General features: G+C 35.2%; 1 protein-coding gene across 4 annotated transcripts in view; it reads left to right on the forward strand.

The window, feature by feature from the left end:
• The window catches only part of LOC149782692 (integrator complex subunit 8-like), a 90,996-nt gene that overhangs the window by 39,761 nt on the left and 26,258 nt on the right, over positions 1–24,977 (forward strand). For all 4 annotated transcript variants that reach the window (XR_016414423.1, XR_016414424.1, XR_016414425.1 and 1 more), the window contains exons 9-18: positions 1,382–1,534; positions 2,948–3,042; positions 4,489–4,621; positions 7,205–7,269; positions 13,689–13,873; positions 14,200–14,336; positions 17,169–17,279; positions 18,818–19,025; positions 22,856–22,965; positions 24,880–24,964. Coding sequence is in view for 1 of the 4 variants with exons in the window: in XM_089934184.1 (XP_089790310.1) it covers positions 1,382–1,534; positions 2,948–3,042; positions 4,489–4,621; positions 7,205–7,269; positions 13,689–13,873; positions 14,200–14,336; positions 17,169–17,279; positions 18,818–19,025; positions 22,856–22,965; positions 24,880–24,964 (1,282 nt within the window). In the remaining 3 variants the exon portion in view is untranslated. The remainder of the gene's footprint in view (positions 1–1,381; positions 1,535–2,947; positions 3,043–4,488; positions 4,622–7,204; positions 7,270–13,688; positions 13,874–14,199; positions 14,337–17,168; positions 17,280–18,817; positions 19,026–22,855; positions 22,966–24,879; positions 24,965–24,977) is intronic.

Raw genomic sequence — 24,977 nt, forward strand, 5'->3', positions numbered from 1 at the left:
CTTGAAAATCTTGTTATTGTTGCAGTTGTAAATGGAGTATCATATTGACATGGGATTTTCACCAGACTAATTATGATAACTAGGTGGTCCTGAATGAAAATGGTGTCAGTCTAACCTCAAAAATGGATGCTGTGCTGCAATAAACAAATTCAAAAACCTGTTACAAATGGCTGATCATATAAACCTGGGGTTTTCACCAAAAGTCTTCTGATGATGTCTTGTTTAACCTAATAGGTTAAATTGATGCTGATCTTACAGCCAATATGGCTGCCACAGTGACTAATTTGAAAATCTAATTACTTAAGAATATCAGAGATGGTTTCGTACTCAGCACTTAAACAGAAGAAATGGTCTCATCATGATTTCTTGGAAATTCTTTTCAGCCAGGGGAGCAGCATTTGCATCTTGGGGGCTCTTGTTTGCATTGTTTTGCACCACCTACCTTGACCAAAGTTTGTGGAGGGCTTGCACTTTGTGTAATAGAGGAACCTGTTGATTTTGGGGTCTAAAGATCAAAAGTCATACCCAGGACAGGTGTTATAAGAAATTTGTGTACTGTAACATTGATGAAGGGATACTCAAAAAGCTACTCACACTATATTATGAACATTTCAGTTAAATGTTCCATTGTACTGTGACATCAGTGAAGGGAGACTCAAAAAACTACTCACACTATGTTATGAACATTTCAGTTAAATGTTCCGTTGTACTGTAACATCAATGAAGGGAGACTCAAAAAGCTACTCACACTATATTATGAACATTTCAGTTAAATGTTCCATTGTACTGTGACATCAGTGAAGGGAGACTCAAAAAATTACTCACACTATGTTATGAACATTTCAGTTAAATGTTCCATTGTACTGTAACATCAGTGAAGGGAGACAAAAAAAATGCGCACACTATATTATGAACATTTCAGTTAAATGTTCCATTGTACTGTAACATCAGTGAAGGGAGACTAAAAATATGCGCACACTATATTATGAACATTTCAGTTAAATGTTCCATTGTACTGTGACATCAGTGAAGGGAGACTAAAAAAATGCGCACACTATATTATGAACATTTCAGTTAAATGTTCCATTGTACTGTGACATCAATGAAGAAGAATTTTAAAAAATGCTCACACTATATTATGAACATTTCAGTTAAATATTCCATTGTACTGTGACATCAGTGAAGGGAGACTAAAAAGATATGCACACTATATTATGAACTTTTCAGTTAAATGTTCCATTGTACTGTGACATCAATGAAGGGAGACTCAAAAGTGTACTCGCACTATATTATGAACATTTCAGTTAAATGTTCCATTGTACTGTGACATCAGTGAAGGGAGACTCAAAAAACTACTCACACTATATTATGTACATTTCAGTTAAATGTTCCAGTGTACTGTAACATCGATGAAGGAAGACTCAATGGCTACACTGTAGCCAGTGGTACATTTGTGGATAGCAACAAGTCTCTACCAACACAGACAGCTAGTTTATATGACAGGGCGGAGGAGTGTAGAAGAAATGACTACAAGGTGAGTTGTCTGGTTTGTTAGTAGATAGCCTCAGTGTGAAAGTAACAGTTTGTACAGACTGAAGTAGATAGTGAGAATAGTAACAGTTTGTACATAGACTGGAGTAGGTAGTTTGTACGTAGATTGAAACAGGTAGATTCCTTGAAAACAGAAACAGTTTGTACATAGACTGAAGTAGATAGTGAGAATAGTAACAGTTTGTACATAGACTGAAGTAGGTAGTGAGAATAGTAACAGTTTGTATAGAGACTGAAGTAGGTAGTGAAAATAGTAACAGTTTGTACATAGACTGAAGTAGGTAGTCAGAATAGTAACAGTTTGTACATAGACAGAAGTAGGTAGTCAGAATAGTAACAGTTTTTACATAGACTGAAGTAGGTAGTGAGAATAGTAACAGTTTTTACATAGACTGAAGTAGGTAGTGAGAATAGTAACAGTTTGTACATAGACTGAAGTAGGTAGTGAGAATAGTAACAGTTTGTACATAGACTGAAGTAGGTAGTGAGAATAGTAACAGTTTGTACATAGACTGAAGTAGGTAGTGAGAATAGTAACAGTTTGTACATAAACTGGAGTAGGTAGTGAGAATAGTAACAGTTTGTACATAAACTGGAGTAGGTAGTGAGAATAGTAACAGTTTGTACATAGACTGAAGTAGGAAGTGAGAATAGTAACAGTTTGTACATAGACTATAGTAGATAGTTTTCTTGAGAATAGTTACAGTATGTAGAAGGAAGCAGTAAGCAAACATTGTTGGCTGTTGACAGTCTAGGTGTAAAAGATGACTGTAGATGGTAATTATGAAATAAGGGGTATTCTGTATATTAAATATATTTAGAGAAGGGGAAAACACTTATTTTATTTTTAGTCTTGTGATTTGAAAATATTTTTTATTATTTATTTTAATTTTTGTTTATTTATTGACTGATTACTTTCATTTCTCTTGTGTTGGTGAATCTCTACCAAAATATTCCCCTTTCCCCTTGGCTCTCCTTAGGTAGATTTAAATTGGGACAGATATAAGGCAACACACACAACCTCAGTTATTCAGATTAACAAATTGACATGGGGCAAATAGGATATTAACATCACAAAGGTGGTTAGGCTTTGATTCCAGGGAGTATGATTTGGTTGATCTATAAAGGATGTGAATTCTATGTAAATACATTTTAATTTACTTTGTGTCTGAGATTTCTGATTGTGAAATCAAAGGTATTGTGTTAGAAAATACATCATGGAACTAATGTGGGAGTAAAAAAAAAAATTAATGTATTTACAGTAGGCAGGTGTATTTCATCTTTCTGGTACTAATAGTATGTTTTGGGGAGTTGGTTTATATTTATATATGATTGTTTTGGTTAGTCAACATTTTATATCATATGTACAAACATTAAATAAGCTGTATATTTTCAGGGTTTTATTGATATCCTGGTAGAAGACAACCTCAAGCAGGAGTTAAGTTCTTCCTATCGTAGTGATATTGAGGATGAGCTGGCCTCTCGTGAAGAGTTAGTAGTATTACGATTTCATTAATAATAGTGATGGTGAATGTAGATATGGTAAAAACATTATTATTCATAACAAACACTTCAAATTCCTTGTTTTTGACCGGTATAACTAGAAATGTGTTAATTGACCACAAATGCCCATACATCCCTTTTGTTTGCAATGATTGGTATGCAAAATTTTACCAAAGTTTGAGTGATAGATGGACAGAGGGATGGGCAAGTGTAGCAGAGTATGCCCATTCAACATTACTGGAGGGGCATGTGTATAGAGGGCATAATCATAAATTGGACTTATCCCATCAATAGCAGAGACTCTAACAATCTTTATTTTAACAAGGAAACCAGATGTTAACACTTGTCTTTTTGTAACAAACGAGAAACCCTATTAAAATATAATCTGGCAGTGCATCTTGCATTGAGGAATAAATTATACAAACAACTACTCTTTTAACATGCATTGATCTTCTAACAGTTTAGACACTGATCCGCCATATTATAATGTGGTGATGGTTGTTGCTGTTGCTGTTGTTGTAGGCTTTAACGCCATTTTTCAGCACATGATAGGCTATACATGGCGGCCAGTATTAATGGTGGAGGAAGAACCCAGGAAATTCCCGGAAAGAACCACCGACCCATGAGAAGCTACTGGCAAGCTTTCTCACATACCCACATTGGCCAAATCCGAGACTTGAACCCACGCAGACAGAGGTGAGATGGCAGTGATCCGTAACAGAGAGCGCTTTAGACCACTCTGCCACTCGGGGCCCCTTAATGTGGTGATGGATCATTATCTATAGCTGTGGTTCTCAAATTGATATGCAGACCACTGGTGGTCCACAAGCTCCATTCAGGTGGTCCATGGAATGGTTGCAATAGTTCGCTATCAGTACAGTCACTGTTAGAAAAGATCATTATGTGGTCCACAGAGATCTTCGGCAATGTTCAAGTGGTCCATGAAAAAAAGTTTGAGAACCACTGATCTATAGTGTTTGCTGGAAATTATAAGTAAAACTGTTCAAGTAAAGTTGGACCTAATTGTACTTATAAGTATTTTATTCAGTACTCTAATTGCGAGCCTGGAAGTCATGATTTACTGGCTTCTGTGTACATAACAATGTAGCATGTGACATTCTTTTATTATTTTGTAAAACCCTGTATTTTGCACGTAAATAATGTGGCCCTAAATGAATTCCCACTTCCAAAAATCCATCATAATGTATTTTAAAATAAAAAGGAATAATGAAAAATTTAATCAGGTCATAATTGGTGATTTGCTTTAATCAGGAATTGATTAAATCCTGGTATAAAGTAAAGTGCAATGTAATTAGTACTATTACATATATGCCTTGATGATTTCATCAATATCATTTAACATACCATGGATTTAAAAGACTATATCAGGTATATTTTTATAACAATATAAAGTTTCTTCAACTATGATTTCAGTTTCACCCACCTGTTTATACAAGTCAGTATATGCAATGTGGTTCGAGGTGTGATGGAGGGCAAGGCATTTGTGTCAGTTATAGCTGATGTTCTTGAGGATGCTGACACAACAATTATGAAATTTATACTCAGGGTAAGCTAATTGATTCACATGGTATTTTTTGTATTTAGCAGGTATGTGATGATGTTTTAACAGTTTGCAGATTGAAACTTGTCTATCAAGTACATAGTCTTATTCAACAAGATATCATGTGGGTCTGAGAGATCTCTGCCATATGAGAATCTGGTAAAATGTTTATTGGTTGCTGTTACCAACATGAGGTGATTTGGGCAAACTTTGTGAATGTGAAATTACAAAGACATATCTTGATAACTCAGAATTTATCTAGATGTACTGTCAGGAATTATTCATCAGAATTATGTTGTTTGCTTAAAGTGTCATCATTCAGCATCACTTTATAATCAGGTGATAATGCAGCCATTGAAACTGTTTATGTTGATATAAAACATGATATACACCGCTCCGGTGGCCTAGTGGTAAGAGCATCTGCCTCGGATGTGGGAGGTCATGAGTTTGATCCCCGGCTGAGTCATACCAAAGACTTACAAAAATGGTACTAACAGCTGCCTCACTTGGTGCTCAGCATTAAGAGGTTAGTGTTAGGACTGGTCGGTCTGGTGTCAGGATAATGTAACTGGGTGGGACATTATGCTACATGTCTGTGGCATGATGCCACAGTGCTAGACGTCACTGTAAACTGCCACACTGCAGACATCGTAGCGATATGACTGAAAATTTTTTAAAGCTATGTTAAAAATCCAAATCACACACACACACACACACACACACACACTAAAACGTGATGTTATTTTCAAGACAGTCAAATGGTAGAGTTCTCATGGAGATATATGAGCAGTCAAGTGAAGCAAGACTAGATAGTATAAAAATTTATCCTATTTGGAGATTTGTCCTATTAATTGTTTTTCGCTATGGTCACATTCAGGATGTATCTTCTCATCTTTGAGACCATGTACTGTTAAAATAAAACTCCATAGACATCAACATGTGTATTTTTTAAAATTCATTAGAGAAAGGTGAAACTGAATTGGTGAAAGGATTGTCATGGCAGAGTTGGTCTTTCAGTGAATATCCACCTTAGATTCGTATCATTCCCCCTTCCTGCAATGTTGATAAACCAAGGAACTCGAGATTTTCAGCGTTAAAGAACCTATTCTAAATACAATGAGAGATTTAACCAGTAAAATTTTACCCATGTGAATGCAACATGAAATCATGGATATTGACACTTCTGTAAATAACAAGTGAGGAACATGGAGATGTATTATTGAATGCCATTTCAGTTTTTTTAAAATGTACCCAATGGACGGTCATGTGAAACTCGTTTGTGCTGCCTTAATATTAAAGAAAAATTAAGGGGTTCATCATTTTATTTTTCATTTTTGAGCAGTCTGGATGTGTTCATTTTAATAGGCTTCCTATTTTTAACATGGTTCACTAAGAGAGTATCCCTTTATGTCGAGACATTGAGACATGTTCCTCTTATTTGGAGATGGCTTCTAAAACGGGCATCCTTTATATGGAGCTGTCTATGTAGTCCAGAGTTTTTTTTATGTGGATATGTTTACTAAGACAGTATGGAGAAGACATGTGGCCACTACATGGATATATCCACAAAGCTAGGTTGCTTCAAGTTTGGAGAAGACAGGTTTCCGTTATATGGAGATTGCCACTAACATGTTTCCTATCTATAGAGGTGACCAATAAGACATATTGTACTGTAATTGGTCATACTACATCATTGTTGATGCTGATGGACTGTGAACAAATGTACTGTTATTGTCATGTGTGATTTTGGGCCATGGGCACTGAAGATGACAGATCCCAAGAACCATTTTTATGAGCATTGAATCATTGAGCTTGAACTTTATTTTGAAATGCGTGAGTTCCATTGTAAAGAATGGTATATGCTGAAATAATTACCACAATTTGCACTTCATTGGTTTATTTCAAATTTGAATTTTCTGGATAATTGAATGGGATTTAATCATAGACCATTTATTTAAGGGCCCTCAAGATTTGTAATTTTGTCTATTTTTTGTTTCAATTTTTCTATTTTCTTGTTTGATCAGTTTAGAATACACTAGATTGTCGGCATCAACCATACCTCATTGGTCAGGACTCCATTGACCCCAGCCATACAATTCTATTGTTATAGATAATTTTTCACTGGAATACAAAGTGGTAGCATTATCTTCCTGTCACCCTTCACATATGAAGTAAAGGAGGAGAGTTTACAGGATCTTGCTGCTAATCACAGTAATCAATACCATATATAGAGTTGCTTATAAGCCAGGTACAACTTCAAATTGCCTATATCCTTATCTGCCACCGCATAATGTACATTACATACCAAAATTTTAGGAAGAGCAAGGTCTATGTTGTTCTTTCTGCTGAATACTCCTAACAAACTGCATAGACCCAGATTTTACCAGCACATTGTGCATTGGCATCTGGATCTGTGCTGTTTGCAGTTGGACGTGACTTAGAAATGACTTACAAATGAGGATATATGTTACTGCTTGAGATAGAGGCAAAGCTGGCTTTACTAGTGTTTGAGAAGGTGTGAAGTGATGCATTGTTATGGATACTTCAGTCAAGTCAAATATATAATATTCAATTTCCTTTGTTTTTCAGGTTTTAACAGTGGCAATGAGTGGAGCATCTTACGCTCAAAAGACAAACTTGAAATATTTTGTCTGGTGAGTATGTTGATGTCTTTAAAAATAGCTTGTGTTTAACTCAAAAATATTTTGTCTGGTGAGTATGTTGATGTCTTTAAAACAGCTTGTGTTTAACTCAAACATATTTTGTCTGGTGAGTATGCTGATGTCTTTAAAAATAGCTTGTGTTTAACTCAAAAATATTTTTTCTGCTGAGTATGCTCATGTCTTTAAAAACAGCTTGTATTTAACTCAAACATATATTGTCTGATGAGTGCATTGATGTCCTTAAGAAAAGCTTGTGTTTAACTCGAAAATATTTTGTCTGATGAGTGCATTGATGTCTTTAACCATAGTTTGTGTTTAACTCAACAATATTTTGTCTGATGGGTGCATTGATGTCTTTAAACATAGCTTGTGTTTAACTCAAAAATATTTTGTTTGGTGAGTGCATGCATTGATGTCTTTAAACATAGCTTGTGTTTAACTCAGAAATATTTTGTTTGGTGAGTGCATTGATGTCTTTAAACATAGCTTGTGTTTAACTCAAAAATATTTTTTCTGGTGAGTATGCTCATGTCTTTAAAAACAGCTTGTATTTAACTCAAACATATATTGTCTGATGAGTGCATTGATGTCCTTAAGAAAAGCTTGTGTTTAACTCGAAAATATTTTTTCTGATGAGTGCATTGATGTCTTTAACCATAGTTTGTGTTTAACTCAACAATATTTTGTCTGATGAGTGCATTGATGTCTTTAAACATAGCTTGTGTTTAACTCAAAAATATTTTGTTTGGTGAGTGCATTGATGTCTTTAAACATAGCTTGTGTTTAACTCAAAAATATTTAGTTTGGTGAGTACATTGATTTCTTTTAAAAAAAGCTTGTGTTTAACTCAGAAGGTTTTTGTTTGGTGAGTACATTGATGTCTTTAAAAAATAGCTTGTGTTTAACTCAAAAATCTTTTGTTTGTTGAGTACACTGTTGTTTCTAAACTTAGCTTATGTTTTTCTTGAAGTATTTTGTCTGGTAAATACATTAGTGTCACTAATCTTTGATGGTGATGTACTTTAAGTATTTTATCCATTACATTAATGTCCTGAAACTTTGCTTATACTTTACTCGATGTATTTTATCCGATGAGTATGTTCATTTTGCCAAACATAGCTTTTGTTCAACTTTGTTTGGTGAGTATATTGATGTTTCTAAATTTAGTTTAGTTTTGTTTTACTTGAAGTATTTTGCCTTGTGAGTACATTAATGTTTAATAACAAATATCAGCTTTCAGTAAACCTGTATATTAAAACTAGTTCATCAAAAATTGGACAGAGTAAATGGTTACTAATGTTTGTGCATTTTATTGGACAGAGTAAATGGTTACTAATGTTTGTGCAGTTTATTGGACAGAGTAAATGGTTACTAATATTTATTGCAGTTTATTGAACAATGTAAAGGATTACTAATGTTTATTGCAGTTTATTGGACAAAGTAAATGGTTACTAATGTTTATTGCAGTTAATTGGACAAAGTAAAGGATTACTAATGTTTATTGCAGTTTATTGGACAAAGTAGATTATTACTAATGTTTATTGCAGTTTGTTGGACAAAATAAAGGATTACTAATGTTTGTGCAGTTTATTGGACAAAGTAAAGGATTACTAATGTTTATTGCAGTTTATTTGACAAAGTAAATTATTACTAATGTTTATTGCAGTTTGTTGGACAAAATAAATTATTACTAATGTTTATTGCAGTTGGTTGGACAAAACTAATGATGTTTACAACTGTTTGTTGGACAAAATAAGGGATTGCTAATGATGTTTACAACTGTTTGTTGGACAAAATAAGGGGTTACTAATGTTTATAGCATTTTAATACCTGTATTCAGTAATTGTTCTAGAAAATATAGTTATCTAACAAAAACACAGATTCGTGATAAATATTTGTTTATTTGATCAATTTTTGGTAGTTGTTGTTTATAGTTAGCTTACATTATGACAGTCCACTCAGTCATTGTAAACTCTGAGATCCTGGTGAAAGCAATAGATGGAGCTATGGCCAGTAGGCAAGTCACATTCCGCATTTGTCCCTTGTGTTTTGATTGGTTTTGGTGTGGTGTTTTATGGTCAACAAGTACCAAGGCAGTTCGAGATAAAAACCATGCCCAAGGACTTACCATGGTAGCTGACCTTGGGCAACTTGATGATAAGTCTAGAAAACACACTTTCAGTTGGGAGTCCAGAATGCTAACCACTGTGCCATCACATCAGATCTTTCTTATCTTTTGAAGTAAAATGTAGTGACATACTGAATTAATGTGCATATGCATAAAAAATACCCTGAAACTGGTATTTTGACCAAAGCTGCATTTCATTTGCATTATGTTAGCATTTCATTTGCATTGCATTTTAACTGTTATCATCTGGTGGATGTAAGACCCCTGCATATTTGTGCATTGCCAGAATATATGTAGATTTGGTTGTATGGAGTTTGATGCCAACTTCACAGGCTTGTATTTTCAGCTGGCTTTGCCTTCTGTCACCATCTTGGATGCTGACCACCTGGTCCAGCTGGCCATTCAATACAGCTAGCAACCAGATGTTAGTTATATTGACAAGTCATGTTACAAACCTGCCAACCATTTGATAGTATACATCATGTTCCTGGGACACATACAGCTGGTCCATTCCACATAACTGTCTAGCCACACATCCAGCCAGCACAAACCTTGTCAGTTTCCCATCTGCCAATTGAGTCAACAGGTCAGATATTGGTGGCCTATCCTGAAGACATGTACAACAAATCACCCAGAGATGCTTCTCCCTCTTGTTCCTTGGCTTCATTATTTTAATTGGTGTATATTTTGCACCCTTGCCAGTGCATTACCAGGAATGTTTCATTATTATTGTGACAACTAGATGTACTAGGTGAAGAAAAAAATTAAAGGGAACAAAGGACTCTCAAAAACCTGTACAACCAGTCCATTGGGCACAGTTTTCCATATCACCATTCAGCCACCCAATTGGACATTCTGGTGAAACAAACCATGCTTGTTGTCCATTTATGATTTCAATAAACAGGTCCAGTATTGATGGCAGATTCTGCAATCTTCCAGGTGACAATGCTGCTTCTTTATTCAGCTTTGTATGATAAATGCAGACTTGGAAGCTATGTATGAGAGGAATATACTACCCACTCACCCATCCATGCCATGAAATCAGTTTTAAAGCAGTAATTGAGGAAAATTATCACTTTTTGTCACCTGCTGTGTACTCACCATTGCTGTGAGAGAGCCATGTCCTATTGGCTTATTTTGAGTACCCCTCCTTCCATTAACTATTGCATTCATTGGAGACAAGGAGGTCTTGACTTGCATATTTAAAAGGGTATAGATATCGTGTATGGACTTTCCAAAAGATTCTGTTTGTAGCAGCTGTGCATGATGTATTTCCTAGAAACAGACTGGTTCCTTCAGTTTGAAAACCTGTCTTGCAGATTTAGTATGATAATGCAAATAATTGCTTAGAGAACCAGTTTCTGCTATAAATAATGACACAAGATGTCAAAGTGTTTATTGATGTCACTTCAGAATCTTCAGTGACTGAAGTCATCAGCAGATATGTGAATATGACCAATGACTTGCCACAAGTTCCTTCCTTTCATGTTCCAAAGGAATGTGTACTAGGTTCAGGCACTCACATTTGGATTCCATCTCAGTCCCTGGTGGGAGTCCCCGTGTGGCCGAGTGGTCTAAAGCGTTCTCCGTTACGGATCACTGCCATCTCACCTCTGTCTGCGTGGGTTCGAGTCTCAGATTCAGCCAATGTGGGTATGTGAGAAAGCTTGCCAGTAGCTTCTCGTGGGTCGGTGGTTCTTTCCGGGGTTTTCCCAGGTTCTTCCTCCACCATTAATACTGGCCGCCATGTATAGCCTATTGTGTGCTGAAAAATGGCGTTAAACCCTACAACAACAACAACAACAACAACAGTCCCTGGTGTGGGTGGGGTGGGGCATAACCCTGTTCAGGTCTACCTTATCATTAGTTGTGGCAGTATACCTGTATGACAGCCATTGTCAGCTCATCTATTACCGTCTCTACTGGGGACCTTGAACTCCAAGGCAGACCTATTTCATGTAGGCAGATTGCACTTGCACTTTTTCCAGTTTCTTCGCTAACAATCTAGAAATTGCACAGCGACCCTCTGACTGCTAAGAATTTTCTAGGTCTGGATTTCCATCATCATTTTATTTGGTAGACAAATTGGGACTGTTTTCTGGCTGGAGATCTCATGCACTCTGCCAAACCCTACTTCTGTCTGTTAACAGAAGCAACAGATTCAGGGTGTGGTGCTCATCTGATGCCAGAAGGGAGTTCATGGTCCCAGAAAGAATTCACCCTCCACATGGAAATGAGGGCAGTATTCTTAGCCCTTCAGGGTACATTAACAAAATAAGTAGTTGTTGCATGATGGTCTCCTCTCACACCTCAGTGTTAGCATACCTCAGGTAATAAAGAGGCACATATACCCCATCTCTCAGCATGGAGGTTTAGAACCTCTTTCACTGGGCAGTCTTGGAAAGCATTACCCTCTGATTTCACCACATTCCTGGCAGAAAGACTATTTTGGTAGACCATCTGTCCATTAGTGACAAGATAGTTCTGTTAAAGGGCAGTCCTGTTCAACACAGAATCTCAGAGGGCCTGGCCTTTTGGTGCAGGCTTTCACAATGCAGACTTGATCAGATGTTTTTAACTGCAAATACTGTTGTCTCGCTTGCTAATGCCTAGATGGAATCTCTTTTGTATCATGTGGTTTCCAATTGAAACCCCAATGAACCTTTGGTTGAAGCTTCTTTTGAGAACTGTACCCGTAAGACTGTTTTCTTGCTGTCTATAGCATCTGTGAGATTAAGAAGCAAGATTCATGCCATAGTCGTAGAGCCAGGCTGTCTAATGTGTAAGGTTTAATGGAAATTTTGAGTAGGTTTCTCTCCTTGCACACCAGGTTTCTTAGGAAATAACCAGTTTCCATTGCTAGTGCCATTCCCAGTCATTATCCCCAGTATCAGTCCCTTCTATGTTGGGGATTATCAAGATAGACTTTTATGCCCAGTTAGGGTTGTACATTTTTATTTGGCAACTTCTTTCCCTTCCCCTTTAGGTCTCAGCTGATATTTTGGCTTCCACTATATTGAGGTGGATTACTATAACTATCAAGAGAACTCATCAATCTCTTTCCAAGAAGGACCTTTTATTCACTTTAACTCATTGGTCTTTGAAGGATGTGATTAATGCCGCCTAACTCATTGGTCTTTGAAGGATGTGATTAATGCTGCCTAACTCATTGGTCTTTAAGAATGTGATTAATGCCGCCTACCTCATTGGTCTTTGAAGGATATGATTAATGCTGCCTAACTGATTGGTCTTTGAGGGATGTGATTAATGCTGCCTAACTCATTGGTCTTTGAGGGATGTGATTAATGCCGCCTAACTCATTGGTCTTTGAAGGATGTGATTAATGCGGCCTAACTCATTGGTCTTTAAAGGATGTGATTAAAGCTGCATTTTGGCATCTCACATGATCTTGTTGACTCACCAAAGTGAAGGCTTATTTTCTTTGGGGCTGCTAGTCGTAGGACAAGAAAAGGCCCATGCAGATTCTATCCAGCAGTTTTCTACACCTCAACAGTAAGGGTGATTATTTCTTTATATTTCCTTCACCTGGTTTTGGGAACATCGTTCTCTAATTGAACCTGGCAAATGCAGCTATGAAAGAGCAACATGTTATGAATTAATGATAAAAAATGTATTTTGGGGGCAGGATAAAACTAATTTTAATGATGTAATACTTACCTGTTGCTATTGCCAGATTTCCTCCTTCCACCCCTCTCACATGTTCACTAGTTTTACGGCTACATCCTGAAAAGAACGAGGGCCAGGGTCATGGGTAAGACTTCAGGATCAGTCTCAAAATCACTCTGTGGTAGGATGAATTCTCATGATATGGCAGAGGGTGTTTTGCATTGGAAGAGATTAAGCAATGAAATTACATAGGTAAGTATTATATCATTAAAATCAATTATCACACCCACCAAAAAACTACATGTTTAAAGACAAGCAGGGTTTGATTATTTTCTTAACAGTTTCAGAAACATTACTGTGGCTGAAACACAGTTATAATTGTTTTTGCATTTACATTGTAGTATGATAGGGAAATGATATTGTTATCAATGTTTTGGAATAAGCTCATTTTCAGGACCTGTGTATCGGCCATGAGTTTAAACAGTTATTTCTTTTTATAAAGCCACTCAAGAAGAAAATGTTTGCATTCAACTCTGTCATTTTCCATCATTTTTTATTCACTTTTCATTTTGTTTGCAAATGATAGGTAATATTAACTGTTTCAGATTATATAGGAAATAAGAAATGATTATAGTAAAATTTTCCAACTTTCTAGGCATGTGACAGAGCTGGCATCCAAAAAGTTTATTTTCATGCTGCTACAGAGTGAGTTGATGAAGTACTTCACCCCGGAAGAGGTTATCGAGTTACGGGAATTGGAGAATGAGCATATCAGAAGTCGCAACCGGAGCATGTACGATGACATGACGACTGTGGCTAGTAGCTACCCTTCAAGCAGAGGTGTGTTTTGTATTGTCATGGTGGCTAGTATTCATTTCAGTTCCTTGGAATAATTGCACCACTCAAATATCATTAATGGGTAAGTTTTGTAGGTGTTGTTTTTGTTAGGCATTGAAATATTCAGTAATTTTTTTATTTAATCCTTGTATTTATCTGCAGGTTTATATTTGTGCATGCAAGATATGGGTGAATGAAGCATGAGCAAAGTAGGCTCCTTTTAACCTTGGAATGAACATTGTACATTTTGACATTTGTTACTGTGGTTTTATAAATTCAGTTATCTAAATAAAAATTAAATATGGGATTTTTTTATATGTTTTTCTCAGATTCCTCCATCAGCATGGCAAACTTGGAGCACCAGCTAATGTACATGTATGACCCTGACATCATACGCCACCTAGTGTTTGAACTCATTAGCAGACAAGGGAAGTCACCCTCACAGGTTATGTCACTAAATGAAAAGGTATGAGTTTCCAGTTGAGTTGTTTACAGGTGCTTTTATAAAGTTCCATTTGTAAATAATCCACTAGTTTTATGTTGGTACTGCATTGTTTCAGATTCATTGATCAAGTCACATTTAGCATGTCCAAAAACAGTTAATAAAGGAATTGACAATTATAACAGATTAGGAGTTGTGGTTTTCCAGGCTTGGTAAATACTCAGAAATGTAGGAGTAATTAAGATCAAAATGCTTAATGCACAGCATTGCCACATTCTTTGACCTGAATTTTTTGTATTTTAATTTTTCCATTAGCCTTTTTTTTCCATTATCATTCATCACACATGCAACATACTCCAAAGATTATTGTAAGATCATGCTGTCCATTCATTATTAGTTATACTTGTTATAGACCATAAGAGCTTATGGGATGGTCTGTTGTCCATCTTCCAATATTTATTGTTTCTCCTAAATGAATGGTCATATCAACATGGGGTTTTCACAGCAACAACAAAATTCCTTATGATGTTAAGTTCGTCCTAATGAAAATGGTGCCAATCTGAGATCCAATATGGCCACCATGACAGCCATCTTGAAAATCTTGTTATCACTGCTGTTCCCGAGTGGAAAGTCATACTGACATGGGGTTTTCACCAGATGACTTCTAATGCCTGAGAATGGTCCCATTTGGATATTAAATACAGCCACTGTCTTGGAAACCTTTTTATTGCTACTTCTTAGTGGATGGTCATATCATCATTGTGGTTTTACTTAAAGACTTCTTACGTTAAGTTGGTTATAAATGAAAATGGTGCTAATCTGTTGTCCAATATGGCACCCATGTTGAAAATTTTGTAATCACTTCTTGTCATGAACAGAACGTTATATCAATGTGATTTTTTCACCTGAAGACATCTTTCTGAAATGGATGGTAATAACAACATGAGGTTTTGCTTTATGACTTTTAAGTTGTGTTGGATTAGTCCTGAATGGTCAGAGGTGTGGCTCATTAATTTGTTATACGTCACAGCTTCATTTTCATTTTAAAACTTTTGAGGTGTTGAGAAAACTAGAAAGAACTTTCTATGTAGAATATAATCATAGAGCCATGGAATTTGGTTACTTTTTATGCCTGTATTATAAAGGAATCTGTCTTATACATATATGTCTGTCTTTTAAAGGTGTCTGTCTTATAAAGGTATCTGTTTTCAATATATGTCTGATTATTAAGGTTTCTGTCATGTATAGGTATCTATCTTATAAAAGTATCGACTGCTCCAATGGCCTAGTGGTTAGAGTGTCCGCCTCATGGGTTAGATCCCGGCCAAGTCATACCAAAGATTTACAAAAATGGTACTAACAGCTGCCTTGTTTGGCACTCAGCATTAAGAGGTTAGTGTTAGGACTGATCGGCCTGGTGTCAGGATAATGTGACTGGGTGGGACATCATGCTCACATGTATGCAGCATGATGCCCCATGTTAGACATCACTATAAAGTGCCACACTGCAGACATCTTAGCGATATGACTACAAAATTGTTCAAGCTACGTTAAAATCCAAATCACACACATATAATGGTATCTGTTTTGTATAGGTGACTGTCTTACAATCTGTCTTATAAAGGTATCTGTCTTATATATGTTTGTGCATTATAAAGGTTTATATCTTATATTGGTGTCTGTTTTATAAAGGTATATATGTTATATATGTCTGTCTTACAGGTGTATGTCTTCTGAAGGTAATTTTTATATAGGTGTCTGTCCTATAGGAGAATGTCTTGTAAATGTAATTCTTATGTAGATGTTTGTCTTGTTAAGGTCTCCATCTTATATAGGTGTCTGTATTATGAATGTGCCTTATATATGTCTGTCTTATAAATGTATCTAGGTGGCTGTCATATAAGGTATCTGTCTTGTAAAGGTAGCTGTCTTATGTAGGTGTTTGACTTATAAAGGAATTTGCCATATGTAGTTAGCTATCTTATAAAGGTATCTGTTTTATATTGGTGGGTAGGTTATAATGGTATCAGTCTTATACAAGTTTCCGTCTTGTATATGTGTCTGCCTTGTAAAGGTATGTCATATATAGGTGGCCTACATATAAAGGTGTATGTTTTACTGAGGTGACTGCCTTATAAAAGTATGTTATGTGAAGGTGGGCATTGCTGTTTGACACTACATACTAAAACTCAACTATTAATGAACAAAAAAATTAACATACTTAGTAATTAATGTCATATTTATCGAAGGGCTGCTGCTCATTATAAAAAAAAATTTTTTGTTAACTGTTTAGAAATAATTTGTTTATTAAGGTGCATAATTTTGTAGTGTTTTTAATGAAAGGTAAAATTAAACCTTCCATAGATAACCCCAATCATTTTACTGTGACTCTTCCATAAACTGGCCTGTCAGTGAATGAGGTACCAGAGGGGTTCAGTTGGTAGAGCAGCGGCCTAATAATCAAAGGATTACAGGTCTGATACCCACCCATGCTCTGAATGATATAGCCAGTAATGTTGAAAGCGATGTTAAAATGAACAAAAACAATGACAGAAAAAAGGCTTCATTCAGCAGACTGGTTTTATATTGTGGCCCAACAATGCCTTTCTAATAATAATAGAACTCCATACATGGGCCATCTCTTTAAATCAACCTCTCTTTTACCTGGATTCATATGCAGACTTACTATAATAGAACTCTTTACATGAACCACCTTGTTAAGTGGCCTAAATGGTTGGTACTAATGGTGTACAGTTTTAGGTTTCACAGTAAATAGTTCCCCTTTTTCAGTAGTTGGTGTTAAGGTTAGGAAAAGTCATCTTAGTACTAAAGAAGTGTATGAACTTGTAATTTCAGTGGAAAGTTCCCTTTGAAATCCTGGACATTCTTCGGAAGCTACCACCGAGTCCAGAGCAGGCATATGCCTTCATCCTGGTGGGGAAGGCGTGTCACTGCATGGAGGTCAAGGTCAGCAACACAGATGAAAAATGGCTGAACACAATACTATGTTACCCATAAATTGCTTAGACTTAAAAATAAACAAAACATTACACAAAATTGTATAGTTGATGAAGATGTTGTTGCTACTGGCAAATTTATATCCATATTATATATGCATTAAGAACAAAGATTCAGACCAAATATAATATTAAATTGGAATTATTCTCATTGCTAAATTGAGAAGTTTTATGTCAATCCAGACTTTAAACTCAATCAGTTGCCAGAAATACACATACCAGTGACTACACTGGTTATTCATGTTAGTTATTGAGGACTGCATGATTGAAACAAATCAAAGGACTTTAAATTCATATTAGTTGATCTGCATAAATTGCAAGTTTTAGTAATTATCTATGGGCCATATTGTTTCTCTAGCTTGTACAATTATAGCTTATGATGGGCAGGCTAGAAGGTTGGCAACATGATGGCATGTTCTGCAAGGCCGTATTTACAAATCAAACCAGTTTATAGAATTCTTATTACTGTAAATATCACTAATTATACCTTCTTTTTAATTATTTTTTTTTGCCAAGCCAGGTGTAAGAACCGAATAAAAGCAGTGGAGCTCCATATAGTGAAATGACAGCATCTCTTTAATTTTCTGTTATTAGAATCTAGTTTCTAGTATGATTCTTTAAACTAGTAGAAAAGAGTTGTCTGATAAAAATCATTCTTAATAAGTCTAACATTGATTTCTTTTCAATGTTAATTGGGTAAAATGACAAAATTTAGTACTCTACTAGCTGTCAAAAAATGTTTGTGTACTGGAATTTATTTATTTATTTATTACTTTATTTTATTTGGCATGAGTACAGTTCAGAACATGCAACAACTAAATACTAAGCAGCTAAACATACAGCAACTACTAAGCATCTTAATACTAAACACCTACTAAACAACTAAATGCTAAACAACTACTAAACAACTAAATACTAAACAACTAGATACTCAGTAATATGCATCAGTAATAAACTAAACATGTTTACCAGAGTAATGATGGCTTTGTTTGTATAAGATCACAAAGATGTGAAACTGCCAGAAAAGAAGAATTTGGTTTTAGGCACATTTTCAGACCAAAACTCATACTTTTTGGGTTGTGTATATGTTTTGTTTTGTTTTCACAAAATCCAGAAATGTGTTAATGGAAATCCATTGCTGATGATATAAAAATAAAAATATGATTTTTAAAAGTTTTATTTTACCACCTACTGAGGGGCCATATAATTGTAACACCTACTGATGGACCATTTCCAAATCATTTTTATTATTTGGGGAAAAAAATCTAAATAATCCAAGATGTTGGAAATGTACTGAGCATTAATGTTATAACTGAATTGATTTTGGAAGAGTTTTAGATGAGACATTAGCCTATTTATTTTATTGAGCTGAACAAGATTTTGTTTTGATTTCTTGCCACTGCAATTTTTCCTGTATCCTCAGCACAGGAAAGACCCGGAATAATTACATTGTTAACCTCTGAAGTTATCTATAAATATTTTTTTCAGATATTTGAGCGTGCACGTCAGCTGTTGGGAATAGCAGACAATGTAGTTGCTGACATGTCTTACATGCTGTCAAAACACATCCGCTGGCAGATCTTATTGGCAGACCACCTTCAGTATCTGATGAATGAATCCTTTGGGGAAAATGCCACGCTTCAAGACTTAATTAAGAAAACTAAAACTTGCATCACAACAGTCAGGCTGGGTCAAGGTATGGCTATATATACCTGTGGATATGTCCATCCAACTAATTAGTATTTATCTGGCCCCCTTCCAGCCACCGCACATTATCTTTATAAAGAACACTCATTATAACAGAATATTTGCTTGGATCCCAATTTTTTTATAGCTACATTATTTTATTTATTTTATTTTTTTCTTATTTTGAATATTTTTGTATTACAAGGAAGGTCATAACAATGGTATATGAATTTAATACCAACTCAGAGAATTGTAGAATTAAATGTTTGAGTATAGATACCTTAATTTCATTCTCTGCCATATGAAATGCAATTTAATCATTATTTATACTTACAGTCATTTGTTAGAGAAGTCATTGTCTTAATTACTACATGTAATACTTTTTTACTGTTTTTTGTGTGCATATTGTTCATAGAGAAATTATTTTTTTAATAATTATATCAAGTTTATGACCTATTTTGTAGTACTTAATGTCACATATATATGTATAATTGTTGTTATGAAAAGTTGAATTATTTTTTATACATTAAAAATCCAAAACACACACACACACACACACACACAAACACATATTGTTTCTTCATTCTTTCATAATATGCATTCCTTGCCACCATAAAAAATAATTTAATAGGTCATACATCTGAATGAGAACAGCACCATATTATTAACTATGTTGCTGTGACTTATTTCGATCTAAAGTGGATGAAGCCTTGGTGGAAGTTTGTCCATAAAATCAATTAAATCGTACTAGCAGAGGCATATTAATGAGTATAGCTAGCATGAGTATAGTACATCATCATCTTTATTTCCTTCCATGGAAGATTACATGATATAAGAATAAATCATCTGAATACAATCAATAAAAAAAAAAAAAAAAAAAAAAAAAATTCTATATTGGAATACAAATTCTTACACAATATCAATCAACAAAGTGTTCGTCAACTCATAAGTTGCAAGTTTCAGTACCTTATTTACAGAAGATAGCTGCACACTGCATGACAAAGTATGCTGCATACAGGACGAATAGCTTGGAGTTTTCTTTGTCGATTACTCCTGATGGTAACCTTTTACCTAAAAGATATTGTAGTTGCAGCTCATCTTCTGCATTAAATAACGTAATGTGCAGGCTCAGGGGAAATTTATCAGTAAGGAAATCCCAGAAAGAATTTCGAAAGTTCGACATATAAGGACAACTAACACAACAATGAAGTATCAAGTCTGTATAAACATTCCCACATCTAATACACATATCAAGCTGTGTTTGTGGAACAGCAGCCCATAGTTTAGCTGCATATGTAAATACCTTAGTGTGTTGTCTAGTTTTAGCCCACTGCCACACTGAGGCAGGTCGTAAGTATTCGTGTATCGAAGAGAATCTATCAAAATCTGCTTGATTAGACATACGAACTCTCCAGAGGCTATTTTCAAGACCAACAATTTTTGACCTTACAATTTCTTTCCAATTATGTTTATCTGGAATTTCAGAATAATGTAAATAATCAGTTAGATACCCGAGCAAGTCAAACTTCTTTGAGGTATAATATAAATTTGAAATTAACCCGCAGCTTGACATGCATCCGCTCAGAATGAAGTGAAATAACGCAACGTTAAACACACGTTTAGTATGTACATTGTTAGGCATCAAACACAATCTGTGTAAAAACATCAATTTTCTTCTATCAATTTCGGACTGCGCTGATGTCCATCCTAGCATTCCCAGGGCAATGTCTGATCTTGTATGTATTGGAAAACCTTGTAAATGTTTGGCAAAATACCTCAGAGTTTTATCCAATAAAGCGAGGTCACTTTTTGAAATGTTACACCATAATTCACTTCCATAAAACATTGAAGGGAAAATTACCTTTTTAATTACATTTGCAGCAACCAAAGGATTTAAACCATTCGGTTTAATGCCAATACCAAACAGACCGTGAAAAGATTTTTTCCCTTTCTTGCATGCATCGAGTATTGCGTCATGCGACGTCAGCTTTGAGTTAATCCGGTGACCCAGGTGTGTTGCCGAATCGGTGACCGGCAAACATGACAGGCCAAGATACCATTTCATATTGATAAAATTCTTGTATTGGGGTCCGAAAATGATAATGTATGACTTTGTAACACTAAGCTCGAATCGCCACTTATTACTGTAGTCGTATGCTATATCTAACAGCTTTTGTAGATTGCTAGGATATATAGCCAAAAGTGAAATATCATCAGCTAGGGTTGGATTTCCCACAGCTAAGGATCCAATCTTTGCTCCAAATCCACTATTTTCTAACTGTAGCAGCAAGTCATTTATAAATATTGTGTACATCAAGGTTGACAAAACACCCCCTTGTCTCACTCCTTGGCCAATTGAGAACCAATCTGAAAATTGCCCATTTACAAGAACTTTACTCTGTAAATTTGTATACATGTTAAAAAATATCAAAAGGGATTTACCCGTAATTCCCAACGTGAATAATTTAAAAAGCAGTCCTTCGTGCCACACGGTATCAAATGCCTTTTTTGTATCAAGAAAAGCAGCAAAAACCCGTGAACCCATGTTTACATTATATTGTACTGATTGCAACAGCACAAAACTCGCTGTTGTGCAGCCTAAACCTTTTTGGTAACCATGTTGTTGTGAACTGGGTATACTAGAATTAGTATCTTTGAGCCAAGTTACCAAACGTTCATGAATAATTTTCTCAAAGGTTTTGTAGATAACAGGCAGTAAAGTAACAGGCCTGTAACTTTCGAGGGAGTTCTTTGATTTTCTGTTACCTTTGTACAGTGGTATTACTAACCCTTTTTTGCAATCTACAGGTATGTAAGATTGATCAATCATCCGAGTAAATAAAATTGTCATACACTCGATGAGGTAGTCGCTGCCATAGATCAAATGTCCATTGCAAATTTGATCATGGCCCGATGCTTTTGATTTCTTTAGACCTTTAATGATTTCTCTTACTTCATTTAAACTGATACTGGTCTGTAAGGCCTCGATATGGCTTACTTCGTCCTGTAGACCCCGATTTAATTCTCTCTCTATAAATTCATAAAAGTTTCCGTCAAAACTATGGTTTAAATTCGGCGTGTGAATGTCCTCATAGTATCTAGCAAAGCCATTTGCGATGGAATCATCATCACGAACACAAACTCCATCAGTTGATAGTTCCTGACAAAAATTTGTATTGTTCCCTCTCTTAATGTTGATCATTTTCCAAAAGTGTCTTACATCGCATTCATGTGCTTTTTCAATTTCTTCATACACCTCCCCCATATATTTTTCCACAGCCAGTTTTTGAACGTTTCTAAAGTCTAAAGTCATAATATGCATTCCTTGCCACCATAAAAAATAATTTAATAGGTCATACATCTGAATGAGAACAGCACCATATTATTAACTATGTTGCTGTGACTTATTTCGATCTAAAGTGGATGAAGCCTTGGTGGAAGTTTGTCCATAAAATCAATTAAATCGTACTAGCAGAGGCATATTAATGAGTATAGCTAGCATGAGTATAGTACGGCAGTCATACCTTTCATATAGGTAAATGTGACCTATATTAAAGAATTCCATGGAATAGCTGACGTTTTGTGTTTAATGTCAGTTTTCTGGCATTTATAAAAATTTAGTAAGATGCATGTAAGTGCATCAGTTATTTCTACTAACTAGGTCACTGAGACCTGTATTTCATGTATCAGAGATGTGTGTTTACAAGTACCATTGTCACATTCCAGAGCTTTGTTTGTCATTGCACCCACTTTTCGTTTTGAATAATATTAACATGCTTACCATTGCTTTATATATGAACTTTTGTTTCCTGGCCATGCATCCCTTGTTTTTCTTTTCAGATATTCAGCCAAGCCCAGACATCCTGGAACACTGTGCAGCATTCCTGCTAAACATCCGTGACTGGGACTACTTGTTTAATATGGAGAACACTGACAGTGGTCACATTGAGGTAAGAATATTACTGAGTTTCTTTTATTATCTCACTGGAACCTGTTTTATTTGTTTGTTGAAACTAAATTTGGTTCAGAGTGCAATTAAATAACAAGTGCAGTTTGTGTATTGTATTTGATGGGCAGTATGTTGGCTTGAACAGTTCACTAAGGTATTGGTTCATCAGTATGTATTTTCTAAACCATTTAATAGATTCTCATCATGCATTATGAAAAGCTAATGATTATATGACCTCCTTTTAATTTGTGTTAAGTGTTTCTTTGATAGAGATTGTTCATTCTTTGAAAGAATCATTATTAATAATAATAATAATGAGGACTTTGTATAGCACCTAATCTTTAGAAGCTCTAAGTGCTTTACAACATTAGACAACACCTATAAGATAAAAAACATATAATGATATGATTACAAAAACAAACACCATGAAATGAGAAAACATTATGTATAAAAACCAAAAATAAACCAAGAAGCTTGGACAGTTCCTTCAGTCACATGTGTGTGTACCACTTTCACCTTAGGGTCAAGGTCACACCCATAAGAAATTTGTATTAAGGTCTAGATTTTTTAAAGTTCCTTATATTTTCTACATCTGTTGATGGAATTCATCATCCTTGGGTTCAATCATATTGAACCTAAGACAATAATGTAACATTCATTATCTTTCCTGCTTGGGGTGAAGGTCACTCATTTTACATTGCTGCTTTGATCAAGGTCTCGCATTTAGCTTTTGACCCTGGCTAAACTTCCTACTGTTAGAAATCATTAAGAATTTTAACAAATGTGATATCGAAACATTGCTGATGCAAATAAATATGTAAATATATCACCTAGGCCAAGTGATAACTGTTAAGTGTTTGTTATAATATTCCAGTTATGCAGATTGCTGTCCTGTTTGTGTAACTGTTAAGTGTTTGTTATAATATTCCAGTTATGCTGATTGCTGTCCTGTTTGTTTAACTGTTAAGTGTTTGTTATAATATTCCTGTTATGCTGATTGCTGTCCTGTTTGTGTAATTGTTAAGTGTTTGTTATAATATTCCAGGTATGCAGATTGCTGTCCTGTTTGTTTAACTGTTAAGTGTTTGTTATAATATTCCAGTTATGCAGATTGCTGTCCTGTTTGTGTAACTGTTAAGTGTTTGTTATAATATTCCAGTTATGCTGATTGCTGTCCTGTTTGTGTAACTGTTAAGTGTTTGTTATAATATTCCAGTTATGCAGATTGCTGTCCTGTTTGTTTAACTGTTAAGTGTTTGTTATAATATTCCTGTTATGCTGATTGCTGTCCTGTTTGTGTAATTGTTAAGTATTTGTTATAATGTTCCAGTTATGCAGATTGCTGTCCTGTTTGTTTAACTGTTAAGTGTTTGTTATAATATTCCTGTTATGCTGATTGCTGCCCTGTTTGTGTAATTGTTAAGTATTTGTTATAATATTCCAGTTATGCAGATTGCTGTCCTGTTTGTATAATTGTTAAGTGTTTGTTATAATATTCCAGTTAAGCAGACTGCTCTCCTGTTTGTGTAATTGTTAAGTGTTTTTGTTATAATATTCCAATTAGGCAGGTTGCTATCCTGTTTGTGTAATTGTTAAGTGTTTGTTATAATATTCCAGTTATGCAGCTTGCTGTCATGTTTATGTAATTGTTAAGTGTTTGTTATAATATTCCAGTTATGCAGATTGCTATACTGTTTGTGTAACTATTAAATGTTTGTTATAATATTCCAGTTGTGCAGACTGCTTTCCTGTTTGTGTAACTGATCAGTGTTTGTTATATTCCAGTTGTGCAGACTGCAGTCCTGTTTGTGTAATTGTTAAGTGTTTGTTATAATATTCCAGTTATGCAGATTGCTGTCCTGTTTGTGTAATTGTTAAGTGTTTGTATAACTGATCGGTGTTTGTTATATTCCAGTTGTGCAGATTGCTGTCCTGTTTGTGTAAGGAACTGCCCTCTGTAAAGAATGCTCGTAAACCTGCCAGGGATTTGTGGGAAGCTGGTAAATTGGATTC

Source organism: Sinohyriopsis cumingii, chromosome 15, assembly GCF_028554795.1.
Source record: "Sinohyriopsis cumingii isolate HCF-2022 chromosome 15, ASM2855479v2, whole genome shotgun sequence".
Classification (NCBI taxonomy): Eukaryota; Metazoa; Mollusca; class Bivalvia; order Unionida; family Unionidae; genus Sinohyriopsis; species Sinohyriopsis cumingii.